Genomic DNA, 18,087 nt, shown 5'->3' with positions numbered 1-18,087 from the left:
CACACACACACACACACACACACACACACACACACACACACACGCACACACACACAGCCCAACCCTTTAAGGCTGGACCTCAGGGAGTTTTGCACCCTGAAAGGACTCTGGGCCAGGCAGCAGGAGTTCCTCCAAGGCTGGACCCAGGCCTTGGAGTTTCCTGTTGCCCTGAGCTACAATTCCTCAGGTAAATGGGTGCTAAATGGAGCCATCTCAATGGGCCGATACAGAACAGCAGAGGGTTTCCCAGAGAATGCACTAACTCAGGGCCATGTAGGATCCTTCCCAAGCAGCACTGGGCACTAAAGCACTCTGTCACCTTTCTACATTGATGGAAATAAAGTTATTAATAATATCATTCATCCAGCTACGTTTCATGAGCACTGTGTCACACGTGCTGGAGGTGGCAGTGAAGACCTAACTGACATCAGTCCTCCCTGGTGTGGTGAGAAGTGGGCAACTTCTTGTGCACAGAGAGACCCCTGCAGTGCACCTTCCCAGACAGCCTTAGTCCTGGGAATGGCTTCAGAGATGTGTTTGTGTGTTAAGGAAGCAGACATCTTGAGCTGCAGCCGCAGAGGGTGAAAGGAGCTCCAGAGTCCCTAGGCTTCAAAATCCTGATAGAGGGTGACTCCACCCATCTTTGACATCAGAGACTCCTCTGTGACTTGGAGGCAGCAGTGTCCACTGGGCGACTACAACAGTGATGGTCACCAGTAAGTAAACGCTCATTTGCCTGCTCCTGATGGAAGGCTGCATTTTGCCTATGCCCAGCAGTGCTCATGGCATGGGTAGGGAGAAGGGGCCCCAGGATTCATGGGAACTGCCCGTGAGATCATTACCACTATCCTGTTAGTGGTAACCTGGGCACCCCACTGATGGGCAATGAGGCAATATCACAGCCCTGGGAAGTCCGGGGCAACTACATTAATTACCCTGTAAGCAACTGCTGTTCTTTCTTCATTATAAACACATTTCCAAACCAGCACAGCTCTGAATCCATTTAATTTCACTTAATGGACTCTAGGAATAGCTTTATTTGTCACTAGGGGGAGCTGAAACAGCTAGAAGCTTTGTTATTTTTCTCTTATTCCAGCCAAGAGTAATTAAAAACTGGTAGTATTATAGGAAAGGTAAAACCCACATTCTACACAGCATGTTCTTCATCCTTTACAAATAACGGTAAAATAATAATTTGGAGAAGTTCTTCTGTCTTCTAAAGCAATGGGCATGCCAAAAACTGGAATGCTGCTCGAAGTGATCAAATGACTATGAGCACTGAGTTTATGTGTCTGTCTCTTTGCTTTCTGGAAAAAGTTGCAGAGCCAAAGACCAAAGTTTAGGACATTCGGCTGATCTACACTGGGCAGCCACTCCTCATTAGATACAGCACAGCCAAGTCCCAGCTCCCTTTTTAAAGACCTAATGAACTTCTCTTTATCTTTTCTTTCCTTTCCTGGTGCTGGGGATCAAATCCAGAACCTTCATTACATAGGATGAGCATGTGCTTTACCACTGGGCTACATCCTCAGGCCCAAGCTCATTCTTTCTTCTGGGCTAACATTTAATTGCCTCAAAAATTAGGTAAACCTCAGCCTCTGCTATGAGCCCTGTGGGTAGAGCAGGGATAGGTCATCACGACAGCTGGATTCACAGTAATATCTGTGATAAAACTGCTATCAATGACCCATAAGCAACAAGCAAGATGCGCCAAGAGCACTGCCAACCCTACAGCAAAATGCGAAAGGAGAGACAGGCCAATTTCTGGAGAGCAAGGAAGAAGAGAATTAAGTTGTAAGCGATTCCTGGGTCAGTTTGTAATTTAATCCTAGAGGAATGTGTTTATCTGAGCACTTGCCAAAATGACTAAAGTTTTAGGATGGCTGAGGAATTTCGAAACACAAGAATAAGAGCTTGAGCCATGTGTAGTGACAGGGCATAAGTGAAAGGTTTGGTGGCACCAGGGCACGGGGAAAGATATCTAAAGAACTGAGCAAGTCCTCAGATGGATTAGACTGTATAGGAGGACTAAAATATAACTGAGACACACCACAAAGAATCAATCAGTGGATGTTATCTGAGGGTAAATATCTCTGGAAATAATCTCATTAGAGGTTCATTTTATACCAGGTGTCAAAATAAATTACAGCTGGATTAAAGACTAATGGCAAAAGATGAAGCCATAAAAATTCAGAAGCAAGTCTGTGCATCCGTCAGAGTTCTGAGAGTGAAACAGAGATGTGGCAGGTCTAGAGGTTCAATTACACAACAATGTAAACCCTTCAGAATTAAAAGCAAACAACAGAAAGGGAAAACAGTTTTCCACCAGCACAATCACACATGATATCCCAACACAGAAGGAGGTCTTCAGAAACATCTGAGAACACTGACTGGATTTATTGGAATGAGAAGGTGTGGAGACCAGGCTTTAGAATCCCCAGAGCAAAGCCAGTTATGCCCCACAGGTAATCTGGACCCTGTATGAACTGCACACATAGACCAAATAAAATTTGGGGCTACTTCTTGCAAATGTATTAAAGAAATATTAAACTTCAACTCAGCCAACCAGAAGGTGCCAACTAACCTGGAGTTAGATGACAAAGACCTTCCCATGGCAGAGATCTAATAAGGCAACAACACTGGTAACCAATAAAAGGTTTTCTTTGCATTGCTTCCACATTTGCATTTTAGTGCATTTGGCCTAGGCAGGGATGACATCAGTCTCTGGCTTCAGAAATCTTAGGTCACTGCCCCCAGCAACTAGTTTGGCAATGGGAAAGCAACTAAAGTCAGGTAGAAGCAACTTAAAGTCTCCAGTGCATTTCTGCTGTAGGCAGTGCAGAAGGAGAGCAGCTCTCTGCTCTTGGGAACCCAATGGCCACCTTAATGAAGAGTCTGACTGAGAAAGGAGCCAACTGTGAGAAAAATGGAACCAAGAGGCAGCTTGGCAGCACCTTGTTAAAGCACCAGATCCTAGAGCTATAAGTGATGGCAAACCTTTTAGAGCTTTCGTGATAACCAATGGCTGGCTATGGCATGAATGCCATAGGTTCACCATCACTGAATTCTGGGCTGTCTTTGTATCTAGGCTGTTATAGAAGTGCTAGCTTTGGAAATGGCTTAAGTGTGCTCCCCCCAAAGTTGTACATATTGGAAGTTGGCCCCTAGGGTGGTGATGAGAAAGGGGAGCTTTAAGAGGAGGAACCCAATGGCAGGTCAGTGGGGCACTGCCTTGAAAGAGATTAAGGTAGCTCCTGTGTGAGCCCTGTTACTTCTCAAGAGGGCTGTTGAGAAAGAGCAGCCCCACCCCCATGTTGACCTCTGACTTCCTGTCTTGCCACAGATGTCTCCTGTGTGCGTGCCCTCCTGCCACTATGGTATCACCCGCCAAGAGCTTTCACCAGTGTTAAGCCAGTGCTTGCTCAGGCTATGTCCTCGAGCTTGCAGAATTGCAAGCTAAACAGACCCTTCTCCAACATGTTACTTAGCTCTGGCACTTTGCTAGAGCAGAAAATGAACTAATACAAAGAGCTAAGAAATGACTCTCTGCACTTGAGCTCATGTGGATCAGGGTTCTATCTTCTTCAGACTGGAGTCCTGATTTCTGCATTATTTCTACTGATTTATAACATGAGTGCTTGGAAACCAATCTCAGTGAAAATCTCCTATCACTTCCTTTTTCTCTAAGGTTAAATGGATTTAAATATTATATATTTGGGCTGGAGGAGACCTGTAGATTATCAGTATGCATTTCATCACTGTATAGAGGAAGCCAGTCATATCAAGGCCTGTTCATTCTTTCACTAAACACTGAGTGGTTGGCTGATCCCAGGCCAGGAACATTCTGGGTACCTACACTGTGGGCATGGCAGATTTAGTGTGTCACTGGGATGAGAAGCTGAGTTTCTTCACTCTGGCTCCTAAGTTACCCCACTATACCACATGGTACACCAGATGCCTCTTCTGGAACTAGGAGAGTTAAACAATTTGCTTGTGGTCTCATAGCCACTAGTAGAAGACAGAGCCAATCTCAGACCCACAAATTTACTCATTAAACCACACTAAGTATCTTTTTCTTTCTCTCTGTCCTTTTTATATTTTTATTTGGATATAGGGTCTTCCTAAGTTGTATCTGGACTCAAACTTGTCATTTTCGTGCCTCAGCCTCACAGGGTGCTCAGATTATATGTATGTGCCACTGTGCCTGGCAATACGTGGTATTTTAAAAGCCTTTAGGCACTTTAAGCTACCTAATTTGTGATGTTCTGGAGTGCCTAGCCAAGTGAACAGAAATTGGCTAGATGTAGTTTTATTTTCTGAAGGTTTACTTGTTGTAAGTCAACATGTTAGCTATACTGCTCATGATGGAAGGGAATTACTACAGCAGGGTTTTGGGCTGTGAGAAGCAGACTGGAATCGTAATGACTAACTGGCAGTGATGCTGGGATGCCTAGCTGTCCTTCTACTTCCAGAAAATTCTCTCTAGCATAAAGATGGAGAAGAGAGAAGCATGCCAGGCTGATGCAGCAGAGCTGATAATCCCCAGCTCCAGGGCACATCCAAGATACAGGGGTCCATGGCTGCCTCCTGACCATGGCCGCAAGGTGGTTTTTGGGAACATGACTCAGCAGGAATGACACAGGTACTAACTCTGGGCAAGGGGACCTTCAAGGAGAAGCAGCCACGACCTTGTGATGACAACAGATGCTGTGGAGAAAACAGTGCCATGGATGAATGGCATTCAGGGTTTTCCCCAGATGCCATACTGGGAGACACTGGCCTTGTGTGGAGGGAGAGATGGGTCAGAGCCTTGCAGGGAAGCCTGAGCTGGCCCTGGAGCCAGGCTGCTGTGTGGGCCTGAGAAGGCCCGAGATGGCCCTGTGCTCGGGCCAGCAGGTCCCTAGAGCATGTGGAGCTTGGTCTGGGTACCTCACTTCGCAGGCCCAGCTCTGCCTTGGTTCAGCTTCTCCTCCAGCATCATGAAGTCAAGGCTGTGATCACCGGGTGGGATGGGCAAGGCTTCTGTTTCTTCGGTGAGATATGAGGGATCCAGGCAGCAGAGTGTGGGAGAATGTTCAAGTCAGCACCCATGGTAGCACATGTAGGGGAGGTGTGCAGGGGAGGAGGTGGAGAAGGAGGATAACCCTGGCTGGAAGGAGCACAGACTACAGAGTGGGGACACCAGGTGGAGAGGGGACAGAGATAAGAGACCCAGGAAGTAGGGAGAGGAGAGGCCAGAATTGGGTGTGATGCCAACAGCAGGGCCCAGTCCATGTAGCAGCCTCCCCCTACCTGGACTCCGGCCTAGTTCAGCACTACTAGAAACACCCAGGATTCCAATGTTCCTGACAGCTCTACTCACAGACTCAAAGGAAGAAACAACTCAAGTGTTCATGCATGTAAGAATGGGTCTATCCAATGGACTATTATTCGGGCATGAAAAAGAATAAAGCTATGATATATACCTTAAAAATGTTATGCTAAGTACCAGAAGCCAGGTACAAAAGAACAAACACTGCATGAAACATCTAGAATAGGCAAATTGAAAGACAGAAAGTAAGCCAGGGGCTAGGAAGAAGAGAGGAAGGAAGGGAAGGGAATGCTCAGTGGGTCTGGAATCCCTGGCTGGGATGGTGCGAATGCTCTGGAGGTACATGACTGTACAAACACTGTCCGTGTGCTCAATGTCCTGAACTGTACACTAAACAAAAGTTAAGATGACAAGCTTTATGTTATGTATGTCTTACTATTGTAGATGGGTAAGTTAATTAGATTATCTTGTAGGCAGTTAGATAGGGAAGCCCTCAAGGTGCCAGCCCTCAAGAGCCGACAGTGAGGAGCCCATGGAGAACAATTAAGGCACATTCATTGGTTAGCATTATATCTCTACTTTCCCTAGAGACAGATAGCAGTGATTGATATTCTAAATGGGAAATTCCTTGTATTGACTTGTTTTCCCATTTGATCCCAGTACGTGGGTGACTGTACTTGTAATCTTATTGGTTGGTCATGGTTTTGCCCCACCTCATGCTCACCTTGTAATTTCCATTGGGTCTTATAGTTTAGTCCCACTTTGAATCCGCCCAACCTCATGGCTTTGCTCCATAAACCTGCCTGGGAAATAGGGTCCCAGGAAATCCATTTTCTGGTCCTCTTTCTGTCTCTCTTAGAAGCTTTCTTTCTTTCAATAAATTTTTTCTATTCTTAACCTCCACTGTTCCTAGAATTTATTCTTTGATTTTAGAGAACACAAACTCCCATTTTAGATAGCTAGTAGGTTTGGGAGGTACATCTATTCCCCTCCTATCATTACCACTGTAACAAACGAGTACTAGGACCAGATCTGGGAGCTGGCTCCATCTCACCATAGGGCACTGCCTGGCCTCTGCCTGGTTTTGTACAATCTCCCACCCCTGCCCTGGTAGCCAATGGGGTTCAGCTTCCTGGAGGCTCTGGAGGGGTGCAATCTGTATGTCACCTTGTACAGAGGCCCTCCCCTTTCCACCACAGAATTCTTCTGTTGGAAAGTCTGTCCCACTGGACCTCTGCCCCAATCATGATACCTCTGAGTGACCCAGGGACAAACTTCTGAGGGAGGAGAGGCAGGAGTCTCATATGCTCCATTTCTGCATCCTCACATATACGCAAACATTGCCTGATCCCTCTGTGTCACTGACTGTTTTCCAACAGTGACCTCGAAATTGCCAAAGGTCACCAGATGCAGTTCAATCCTCTGGCCCAGAAGCCTACCTTCCCTGTGGCTGCTCAGCATCTTTGCCAAGGCTGAGGTGCTGTCCTCAGGGACATTCTCTTTGTCCTGGGCCTGAAATGTCACCTTTCAGTCTGCTCAGCCAGCCTGAGCAGCAATCCCAGGCTTCTGCCACAGAAATTCTAAAGCCGTCAGCTAAATGCTGAACTCTTAAGTGCAGGAGTCCCTGAGTCTGCAGGGACATTGTGGCCTTGTGAGTGAGGCCAGGAAGCAGATGGAGGAGCAAATGTATCTGAAGTCACAGTACTATGTCTCACTGCAAGTTAGTTTCACCAGAGGGATATCACTGAGCAAACCTAAGTCTCATCTTAGCAGGGTAGACATACAGAGACATGTGGTTTCTGTAGACCTAGAGAATGTGACGTTGCTACAGGGCCATAGAGGAAGCCCGTGGAATATTGGATAGGTGGGTAATTAAGTACAAACATCCATGCCTCCAGACCCCAAGGATCCCACTTCCCACTCCCTGGAACCCTCACTGAGTAAATCACCTCTCTTCTGTAGAACAAAGTCATCATAATACAGTAAGTAGCTCTGGATCCCCCAACGGACCCTTACGGTCACAAAGGCAAGACACAGGGTTGTTCACTTGAGCTGTTAGGAGAGCCTAGAACCCTGCTAAGCTAGACACACAAATCTTCAGCCCACCCATGACATGTTCAGGGAGGGACAACAGAGCAAATCCACGCCATTGAGCTCACTCCCTATGGCTGTGGGGGCCGGGATGTGCAGAGCTTACCAGCCTCGCCGACAAAGACTTCCACGGGCACACTAGCGGGGCTCTCGCCGATGATGTTGTAGGCGGTCATGATCACTTCATAGCGCCTGTACTTCTTCAGATCTACAAGGGCAAAAGAGACTGGTCAGCCTGAGGTGGGACCTCCTTAGAAAGCTCCTTCCATGGGCCATCCTGGAGGAATCAGCACTCTGGGGGAGGCAGGAACAGTTAAATTGCTTTCCATAGTGGTCTGTGACATGTCTCCGGCCCTATTACAGTCACATCCCTCCTCCTTCTGGCTGACAATCAAGCACTTGCCGAACACTGCATGCCATGAAAGCCTTTGCAGAGCAGGGCTCCACTGCAACCAACCCTGGTCTGGATCTCCCTAAAGAATTCCAACAGTTACAGGAAGATCTTGGCATTTAAAAAATTACAAAGACTTAGGTCGACCAGTTTTTCATGAGCATGTGCTGGGAAGAAAAGCATGTATGTGGGAAGCCATGTTTGTAGAGTGACACAAGTAGGTGTAAGTGCTGGCCAAACACACTAAGAGACAGAAGGGAGCTGACCTTGAAGTCAAAGTGTCCTAGAAACTCTGACACTGGAATACTGCCATAAGGCTGGTGTGGCTTTGCTACCTCTGGATGAGCACAGGATCCCCACCAGGCCTCACATCTCTCCTCCCTCAGCAAGGGTACAGCTGAGGTCCTCCCACCCTAGGCTCAGAGGAACAAGCACAGTTCTGTGTCTGTGTGCTGAGTTGGGATCTGATACTCTGACTCTCAGCCTGGCAGGAGCAGAGACCAGCCCGCAGGAAGTGCTCCTGTACCTCTCTAGCCTGGCTAGCGGGTCCCAACCTAGGGACTCACATGGCTACTGAGTTCTGGGAGGAGAAAGCTGACAGCCTTGTGTGATCTCCAGGCTGGGGACCCTTCCTAGCCAGAACCAGGTGGGTCCAAGCTCTAACTTGCTCCTCTGCTGAGGGGTGTGTGGGAGGTGCTGGGCCCAGGTGGATACTTCACAAATACATGCCCAGGAGCAGTGAACATGGGAAAGAGTAATGGGGGTGAACAAAGGACCTGCTGGTCAGGTGACACTCTGCGAAGGAGTGTGGCACAGGGAGAAGACACATCTTGGGATGGATCCTGTCCTACTATCCAGGGCTGCGTTTGCTGCCCACAGGGGGTGGGTGGAATGGCATGGTGTGGACAAGGCCCTTGAAGGAATGTCAGAGGGGCTCTGAAAGGCCTGGCTCTGCTCCCCTAGCCTCCTGTCCACTCTGACCCAGCCATGTTCTTTGCATCAAAGAAAATCACATTATGGGATCACCATCAGGCCCATGCTGGATTTTTTTCAAGGTGCTGGGTCAAATCCAGAGCCTCAAGAATGCTAAGCAAATGCTCTACTACTGACTCACATTCCCAGCCCTAACATTTGAATCTTGAAACCCATCCTCAGCCAAAACCCAAGGGAAAGCTGCACAATTTAAGGTCAGAGGAAGGATGGCCAGCAAACCAAATGCAATGCATAGTCAATGGACTATTATTCAGCTTTAAGGAGGAAGGACATTCTGATCCCTGCTGTCAACAGGTGATGAACCACAAGGACTTGATTCTCAGGGAAATAAGCCAGGGTCAAGGAGATGGAAGAAAGGTCTGCCCACATGAGGTCCCTAGAGTTGCTGAACTCAGATAGGAACAGGGTGCTGGGAGCTGGGAATGGAGAGTTAGTGTTTAATGAAGACAGGGTTTCAGTTTGGGAAAATGGACAAATTCTGGAGGTGGATGGTGGTAAGTGGATCACTGTTACCCACTAAAAATAGTTAAGACAATAAATTTTATGCTCACAACTTAAAAGAAGAATAAAAAAGACAGGTCCAAGGGAGTAAGAGAGGAGATCTTGCCCAACCCAGCCCAGGAGAGTAGATGCCAGTACTGCAAACCCTCCAGCTTCCACTTCCAAAAGTTTCCTTTCCTGCTCCCTGATGATTTCAGCATGCTGAGAAGTGGTGATTAGGGCAGGAGGGGCTCCAGAAATTAACTCCATCAATCCAACCTGGTTTCCCTTGGTCCACTGAGAGCCTAATTGGCAAGGTCTGGTCACAGTGGCCTCCAGCTGGGGACCTGCACACTTACGTGTTAATTCATATGTTGTTAACCTGGAGCTGCTGTTCACGGTCTTGAAGCTGCTTTGGGCTATCAGGGGTAAGCAAAGCAGAAAGGTAGTTAGCACAAGGGAAGCAGTTACTGCAGCAGGGATGAGGGGGAGGTAACTGCAATGCTGCCCACACCCTTCCCAACAGCCCTGGGGTTACCAAAGTTCTTCCTATGACAGCAAGACATCAGTCCAAGACAGGCAGAGGTGGGCCACCCTCTGATGGATGGAATACATGTACAGTAACTGGCCTGCCATCCTGCCTGGCTACACTGGGGAAGACCTGGATATGATTTCTCCTGGGCACTGCCAGCAAGTAGAGCCGTCAGCTTGTTGATTCTCTTCTGGCAAGCCCTGCCCTAAGGTCACCCAAAATAGGCACCTGTGTGTGACCCGGTGCATGCATTCAGCTCCATGGTGGGCTGGGGGCTCTGTGATGCAGGGCTCAGGGTGATACCAATGGCTGGTCATCAGCAAGGGACACCTTCTGGGTGGGGCGAAGGTGAAAAACTGAGCCGCTTTTTCTTCATTAAGACAGTAGCACTGCTCCAGTCCCCATCAAGGTCGCCTGCATATGCAGTGCGCAAGACTCTGCAGCCATCTGGGCCTGGTGGCCAAGTACTAGGGAGCAGTCTCTTGGCACTGCCCAAGGGCACAGCCCTAGACCTACTCCTCGCCTGCATCTATGTAAAGGGCAAGCTGGGCTTTCTGTGCCCATGGGGATGGCTAGGAGATGAAAACCTTTACCCTCTTCTCAGAGAGGAGGAGGTGTGGGGTGGAGGTGGGGGTCCTGCCATTCCTGAGGCTGCCTTGGTGACAGCTGGACCAAAGGCAGAGCAAGCAGGCCAGACCCTGGGTAGGCCAGGGGTGGGAGATGCCAGGCTTCAGGCTGAGGACACATGTGATAACAGCAGTGCCACGATGGGGCTCACCTAGCCTCAGTCTCAGGCCTACACCATCCTCATGTGCCACAGTAGTGCTGCCCCAGGGCCTGATGCTTGTCCTCTCTTTGTCCTTGGCACTCAAGGTCCCACTGCGCCCCCCTCCCCAGCTGTGACCCACCAGCCTCAAATCTGCACTCTACTTGCCACCATTGAAAACCATGTGATCCCTGTCCCCAGCACGGGTCCCTGCTCCTCCCAGCTCCCATGACGCAAGGTCACTGGAAGCCTCCTGCCCAGTGTGGGGTGGTCTCAGGCAGGGGTGAAGGGCTCACCTGTGAGCTCAGCTCGCAGTGCAGAAGGGCTTTTGAGTGTCTTGGCCTCGGGGCTGGCACCTACTTCAGATTCTAGCTCCCGGTAGTAGATCCGGTATCCCTGAAGAAGCCCGTTCAGGCTCTCGTCCCTCGGAGGCTGCAAAGATATCACATGCTCAGCCTTGCCAAGGGTCACATCAGGGGTTTGGTAGCCTCTGCCTTAGTTTAACTGTGCAGTGGAGTGATCAGGTCAGGGTCTACAATTCCTGATTGGTAAAGCAATGAAGGAAAGGTGTGAGATTCGTGAGGAGCTCCTCCTCAGACTTAGGTTTCCTTGGCATGTGTGGGGACAAGAGGCATCTTCCCTCATATCTAGCTGGAGCTTCAAGATTGAGGAGGAGCCCCAAGGCAAGGAGGCTGCCAAGGTGGCATAGCCCTGGATTATAAGGGCACCTGGGATTATGGCCCAGGCCCTGTGGTTGGCCCCGCCCTGCCTACTCATCTTTGCCACCCATGCTGTGTCAGCTGCACTGGGCCCCTCACTGACCCCTCCACATGCCAGACCCAGGCTGGATCCCTCACAGCCCCCACATCTGCTAGCACAAGAAGGGTAGACAGAGCAAGGCACATTCCCACAGGGCAGGCAGAGAAATGGGCTCAGAACCTGCTGGGACAAGTGTGTGGGACCAAAGACCTCTTCCAATACATGGGAGCAAGTGGCTGCTCGCCATTCAAGATCCAGCAGGGCCATCTTCCTTCCCCGGTTGGTGTCTGTTAACAATTTAGAGGAGGACATTTAGCGTATCTGACAGATTTACCAGTAAAAGGAAAGCCTCCTTCCATGCAGGCTCCTGATGAAGCCCCAGTGGCCACAGCCCTGCTGGGTACTGGGGCTCTGATGGTCTGGTCTCTCCTTCTGGGAGGCTCAGATGAAGAATGAAGGGTGACAACTTTCTAAGCTGAGGCCAGGAAGATGGATGAGACTAGGTCACGAAACCTTGTTCAAGGACAGGAGGAATGCTGAATTCCCCATGTCTCCTACAGAGTGGCTGAGTATGAGAGGCCACCAGCCCCTGAGGACATTGTCCTGTGGCCTGAGCCAAGTCCACAACTTTGCTGCCAGAGACCCCCATTGCTGTGGCTGCATGGTGTTCAAGTCTAACTGCTAGTGCCTGTGAAGGGCCCTCATTAGGAGACAGGGTCTTTTGCAGATGGGAATGCAGTTGAGATGAGGTCAGTGTCCTGACAGGAGAATGTCACGCGGAGACTGAAACAGATCAGCAAGCCAAGGGACCCTGTGAAAGGCCAGGAAGGGGCCTTTCTCTGAGGGAGTGTGGACCTTCTGGCACCTTGATTTTGGACTTCTGGTCTCCAGAACTCTGAGAGAATAAAATTTCATCATTTTAAGCCCTCCAGCTTGTAGTTCTTTTGACAGCAGCCCCAGGAAACTGATCCCCCCTTACTGTGAGAAGGTCCACTCTAATCCCTACTCTCTAATCTGTCCAACCCAGGGACCAGAAGGATCTGGGTTTTCAGATAAACCTCTTCCTCTGAACTCCTGCTACTCATGATCTAAAACTCAAGCACTGAAGCATGCAGCATGCTTTGCCCTTGAAACTCAAGTGACTAGCTCAGAAAGCCAGGAATACATGTTTCTCTTTGTTGTCTTGTTTTGGTTTGTTTTTGCTGTATTAGGGATTAAACCCAGGGCCTTCACACTGAGTTATATTCCCAGGCCCTTTTTATTCATTTCTTAAATTTGTGACGGGTCTCACTAATTTGCTAAGTAGCCTAGGCTGGGACCTAGTAGCTAGTAGTGACTTAGTAGCTAGACTACGACCCTCCTGCCTCAGCCTTGGACAATGACATGGATTAACACCTTTAGCGACAATAATCATCCTTGACCAGAAGATCACAGAGTGCACCTGTCCCATCCAGGGCGTCTTTAGAAATGAAAGCTGCTACCACACTGCTGTAGCCTCTAGCTTGCCACACAGAAAGGCTAGCCACTCCCTGCCATTCTCTGCACGCCTCCTACCCAGGAATAGCCCCACAGCATGTAACACCCGGGCAGAGGTGGGAAAGTATGAATGGGCACTCGAATGGACTTGCCAGGTCTTACTGGCCCATATCAAAAGGGCCAGAAGATACACATCAGTGGATGATTTGGCCTGGATACAGCTCTGCCCTCTTGGCTGGGTGGCAGGGCCCAGTGTGGGTCCAGGACAGAGGGAGTTGTTATGTGAGAGGTCACATCTGGCTGCAAGACTTCAGTGTCTGGCTTGGCATTTTCCATGTGACTACTGGATGAAATCTTATAATGTGTGCCAGCTCCTCCAATCTCTGGCCTCTATCACACTTATAGTCAGGAAGGAGACAGCACCTGAATCCTGCGGGCAGTTTTCCCTCCCTCACTGAAAACAGCACTGAGTCTTGTGGATGATTTTTTATCCATAACATTTTTGTCCTCTGGCCCTGAGAGCCTCCCTGGCTTTCTTCTGGGACTGTAAAAGGCTTCTGGAGTTTTTACAGCAGGGACCATGTCTTAGTGCAGGTCCTGTGCTTAAGTTGAGGTTTGTTCTGGGCACGGTCTTTTGTGTTGGCTCAGAATAAATTACTCTCTTATCTCAGAATTGCTCATTGTTATTTTTTTACAACGTTACAATGTGGATGCTTAAGAATAATGGGCATTTCCTATGCTGTCTCAATTTTACCTCTACCCCAGTAGAAGTCTCAGGGAAATGCTGGCCTTGGCTCTTTTGCCAACAGTGGCTCAGAGATCCTAGTATGTCTTTCCCCGTGACTACAGGTCACTGCGCAGATGGGCCTGTGGTAAAATAGAGCAGGGATGAGGGTGGCAGAAAGGGAAGGCTTCCGCACAGCTGTAGTATGGGTGCAGCAAATACATGAAACCACCGGGGTCTGCATCTGGGGGAATCAGCTGTCACTTGGCTATCTCCGTAGGTCTATACAATCTTCTGTGCCATGATGCCCTGAGCAGCATGGCGTGAAGTGAGCAAGGACTGTGGGGCCTTCTGGAGCAGTGCTTACTGCCAAGGAAGATCTGAGACTAATTTACAGAGCAATGACTTCCAGCGGCCTTTGGAGGAGGAGGTGGCCACAGTGCTTGGTATGGACCCTTTAGGAGGATGCAAGGGCGGGGGGAGCCTCCCATGGCTGGGGCAGGTTTGGAAGGAGTAGCCAGGCTAAGGGTACAGGCCCCTGGCCTGTGTTGTTCCCCATGTGGACTCCCAGGATGATCTGAAGCTCAACTCAGGACAAAGTTCAGAACAGAGCTTCCCCCAAGTCACTAAAAAGCCACTTAGGGCCCAGTTGTTACCCGGGGCCATTGCTACTCCATCTTGTGGAAATGCATGGGTGAGGAGCCTTCTGCCAAATGACAGACAACAGAGCTTTCCTCCCAAGAGCTCCAGGACTTTGACCTTGACCAGAGAAGTAGATACACTCCATGGCTCCGACCTAAACTGACACGTGCTGGAAGCCTGATCTTGCAGTTCTGCCCAGAGTCCCTGGCACTGTCCTCACTCACAATGGTGGGAGGTGGGAATGGCAGGGCTCTGGCAGGGAAGATGAGAAGGCTCACGCTTCTGTTTCTGGGATCTGGGCTGACTGGAATTAGCAAGAAGGGAGAGGCAAGTGGGCAGATCAAATGCCTGCAGCTGGGTCTCTTTAAGTGCCAGCCTGGCAATCTCACTCGAAGGTCACCTTCAAAGCTTCCCTCAGAGTCCTGGATTATTCCCGCAGTAACTCAGGCACTCAGCCCCAATAGGAAGATGGCCAAAGCTCTGCTGCTGGCCCTACAGCACTCAGAGTTGGAAATGTGGTCCCAGCCAGGGCAATTTACCATGGGGCAGAGGTGGCCTGGGTTGGGATGTGATTCACCAAAAATATCAAATAAGCAGGAAGTGGAGAGGCTTAGAAAACAAAAACATCCTTCCTGGGGACTAAGTGTAGTTCTGCAGCTGGCAGCAGAGACACTGTTCCTAAGCCCTGAGGTGCACATCCTGGGACCCAGGGCCCCTGACCTAGACTCAAGAATATTTCTAGCTAAGGTGGATGGGATGCTCAGAGGCAGTAGTAGGAGAGGCCAATTTCCCCACTCATAGGAACAAAGATCACCAGGCTGAGGTCACATTTGCCAATGGGCTGACAGTGCCTGCACTGGAAGTCCCTGAGCATGCCAAGGGTCAAAATGCATCTCCCCTGCTAGCAGGAGTCTTCAAGGGAGGAGGCACAGCCCTGCTGTGGCTTAGATGACTGTCCCCAGAGGCCTGTGTGCTAGGGACTTGTCTTCAGGGTGGTCCCACAATGAGGTGGTGGGACCTTTGGGACTCGGGAGGCCCCAGGTTGCTGTAGGGGTGAAACTTGAAGGGGATTGTGGAATCCTGGCTGCTCCATGTCTTTTTCCTTCTGGCCAAAGTGTGCTTCTCCCTGTAGTTCTGGGCATTGCCATCTAGGATCCTGACTACAGACCCAAAGTAGTGAGTCTGCCCGATCACAGACCGGATGCTCCAGAACTGGAAGCTGAGTGAACTTTTCTCTTGTAAGTTGTTTATCTTGTGTGTCTGGTTACAGTAGCATAAAGCTGGCTGACCAAGGTGCAGAGAGGATGGCATCCTAGAGGCCACAACTGGCTCAAGCTGCATCTTCCTAGCTGAGCTTCACTAACCAAGGACTGTGACTACGGAGACAGTGGGACTAAAAGCATGGGATTCTGGATTGCGTATAACCCAGCTTTCCAACTGGAGTTTGGGTCATCCTGTATGACATCTTGTACTGCTCTGGAGCCCTCAGAGGTCATAGGAGGGCTTCCTGGGACATATGGGCTCAGGAAGGGCTGTGTGGAGTGGTCTCTGGATCTGATCTCTGGTTTTGTGATCACTGTGATCAGTTGAATCCCCAGGCTCATCCCTTGCCCATAACAGTTGGGAGTTGAACTGATGGTCTCCAAGTGTTACAAGTCTAAACAGAAGTCTCTTCGAACCCAGACTGGTTCTCCCAGCCCTCAGCTGACATTTCTGAACTGCCGAGTGTATTTCTCTCAGCACAGGAGATGGATGGGCTTGGATGAAACAGGTATTTCAGTCTGCTCTCTGGAGACTAAGATAACTCTGTGCTGTGTTCAGCCTGACTGGCCATGTGTGTAGGCAGATGCTTGGAGGGACTAGGAACCCTCCTAATGTCTTCTGCTGGCCACCTGTCAGACTGTGAGAGTCCTGAGTGGGTTTTCTCATTCCAAAAGTCCCCTGTGAAAATGCAGGTGACCTTGCAACACAGCAAGGAGACAGTGGTACACTGGAGAGGCCAGGAGGGATAGCCAGTTGAGTGGACGGAAGGGCTTAGGCTGGGAGGGAGCAGGATTCCCACCCTGATCTCCCTCCTGCCTGACAGAGATGGGCTGGGCCACACAGCTCAAGTGGAAAGAATCTCGGGCAGGCCCTGGCCAGGCCCATTCCACAGGTGAGGACCTGGGCTGACGGAGAGTAGGAGGCAGAGCTGGGACCAAGTCCAAATTGAATTGGAGTGCCACAGTCCCTGGTCATGACTTCTACTTCCTGGAGAGGGGAACACAGATTCCCTCCAGGGTTAAGCCTAGTGGTTAGAGGAACACTGGAGGTCCAATGTGCCTTCCCCTGAAACACAGCACCAAACTCCTGGCAACTTCTTGCCTCTACACCTTTGCCCAAGCTGTGCCTTCTTGCCCTGTTCCTGGGGAGGCCATCTGTCCCTTGAAGGGTACTTAGTTGTCCTTCTTGCCACAGTTAGTGGCTCCCTTCTGCCTTCCCACTGAGCTCTTCCAGTTCCTTTTCTGTCTCTTCTACTTCAGGAGCCCATATCTCTGCCCAGGAGATGGCCTTCTGCACACTGTGGTGCAAGTAGTGAGAAGAAACAATTCCAGGATCTGTTCTGAGGAAGGCCTGAAGTCCTGCTCCCTGCCCAGCAGCTGTCACACTCCCTGGGGAGGTGCCTATGGTAACAGTGAGTCCATCTTCCTCTGGCAGCTCCAAGCATGAGGTGATCTATTGCTTGGGTTTTTTTTTTTCTTTGCTAGAAAACAGTGCCCAGCTTCACTCAGAGGACTCTGAGCTGCCTAAGGGGACTGCTTTTGAGTGGCAGGCAGCACGGCCCCTGGGAGGTTTAGAAGAGCCTGCATCAATGTTGTGACCGACTCCGAGACCTCCGTCTGTTCCAATGGTGCTCAGCATGAACACAGCGCCCCTCCCACCTGGGATGCATGTTCAGATCCCAGGATTTCAAACAGAACAGGACCCCAAGGAGGCACAGATTGATTATCCCACCAAGAAGAATCAGACCGACAGGCTGCAGCAGAGGAGGCAGTTAAGTAAGTCTGCCACCTTGAAATTACAGCTGGTGTTTGCATTTCTCAACAAATTACTGAAAAAACAAAGGTTTTCAGGTGAAACATTTCATTGGGAATACAAATCTATATTTAAACCTAGTTTCATTTCCTTTGTTCTGTTGGCTCTAATTTAGCAAATTACTCATAATTTCAATTGTACCTCAATTGCCTGGCAGTTGACAGGCATTCGTTCCTACAATATATTGTATTGACCACCTCCTGCTCTGGGCTTTTTGCAATTAGTTTGTTCCATGGGTTTGAAGGGGACAGATGATGGACACACGTGCCAAGTTCCTCTGGCACAGCTCTGTGACGCTTCTCAGAGCTGTCCAGTAGCAGCGGAGGGGCTTGATGTGAGCTGTTGCAGGCAGGATGCTAGTGCTTACTGTGGTAGGCTCTGCGTTCCTGGTCACTGATCTGCAGGGATCGACCTGTTGTGGGCTGAGTGTTGGCTGCCTTTAAAAAAGAAGCTTATCTTGTGATCAGCAGACCAACAGTCATGTCTACAAAGAAAATGCTAATTTTTGAGTGGATCTTAACACAGTACAAAAGCCCGATATTCTTTCAGCTGATTACATTTCTGGAGCGTGGGAGACACAAGTGCTTGGGACCTTGAATTTCCATTTTGAATGTTTCTTACCTGCTGACACCACCCCTCATGGAACTGGGGCTGAGCGGGGACTGCAGGTGCAATGGACCTGGAATACCAGAGACCTTGGTTTTTGAGATTTTCTGTTTCCAGAGCAGGGATCTACAGTCACAGAGGCCTCTCATGATTACAGTGGCCCTGAGGAGATGGAGGCCAGGTCCTCTGTCACTTTGCCAGGGGCTTCCAGGCAGACAGGAGTGGATGGGCGCCTATCTTA

At 49.7% G+C, this 18,087-nt stretch overlaps 1 protein-coding gene across 4 annotated transcripts in view; it reads right to left on the bottom strand.

Moving 5' to 3' along the window:
- Positions 1-18,087, bottom strand: part of Sdk1 (sidekick cell adhesion molecule 1) — a 551,006-nt gene that overhangs the window by 62,011 nt on the left and 470,908 nt on the right. For all 4 annotated transcript variants that reach the window (XM_010642816.2, XM_033764800.1, XM_010642820.2 and 1 more), the window contains 3 exons: positions 10,861-10,996; positions 9,626-9,685; positions 7,509-7,610 (listed from right to left, as the gene is read on the bottom strand). In XM_010642816.2, coding sequence (XP_010641118.1) covers positions 7,509-7,610; positions 9,626-9,685; positions 10,861-10,996 — 298 coding nt within the window. The remainder of the gene's footprint in view (positions 1-7,508; positions 7,611-9,625; positions 9,686-10,860; positions 10,997-18,087) is intronic.

This window comes from Fukomys damarensis, unplaced genomic scaffold (genome assembly GCF_012274545.1).
Source record: "Fukomys damarensis isolate Sample0158 unplaced genomic scaffold, DMR_v1.0_HiC HiC_scaffold_17, whole genome shotgun sequence".
In the NCBI taxonomy this organism is placed as follows: Eukaryota; Metazoa; Chordata; class Mammalia; order Rodentia; family Bathyergidae; genus Fukomys; species Fukomys damarensis.
Note: the sequence above shows the minus strand (reverse complement) of the source record. Positions and strands in the feature narration are given on the sequence as shown.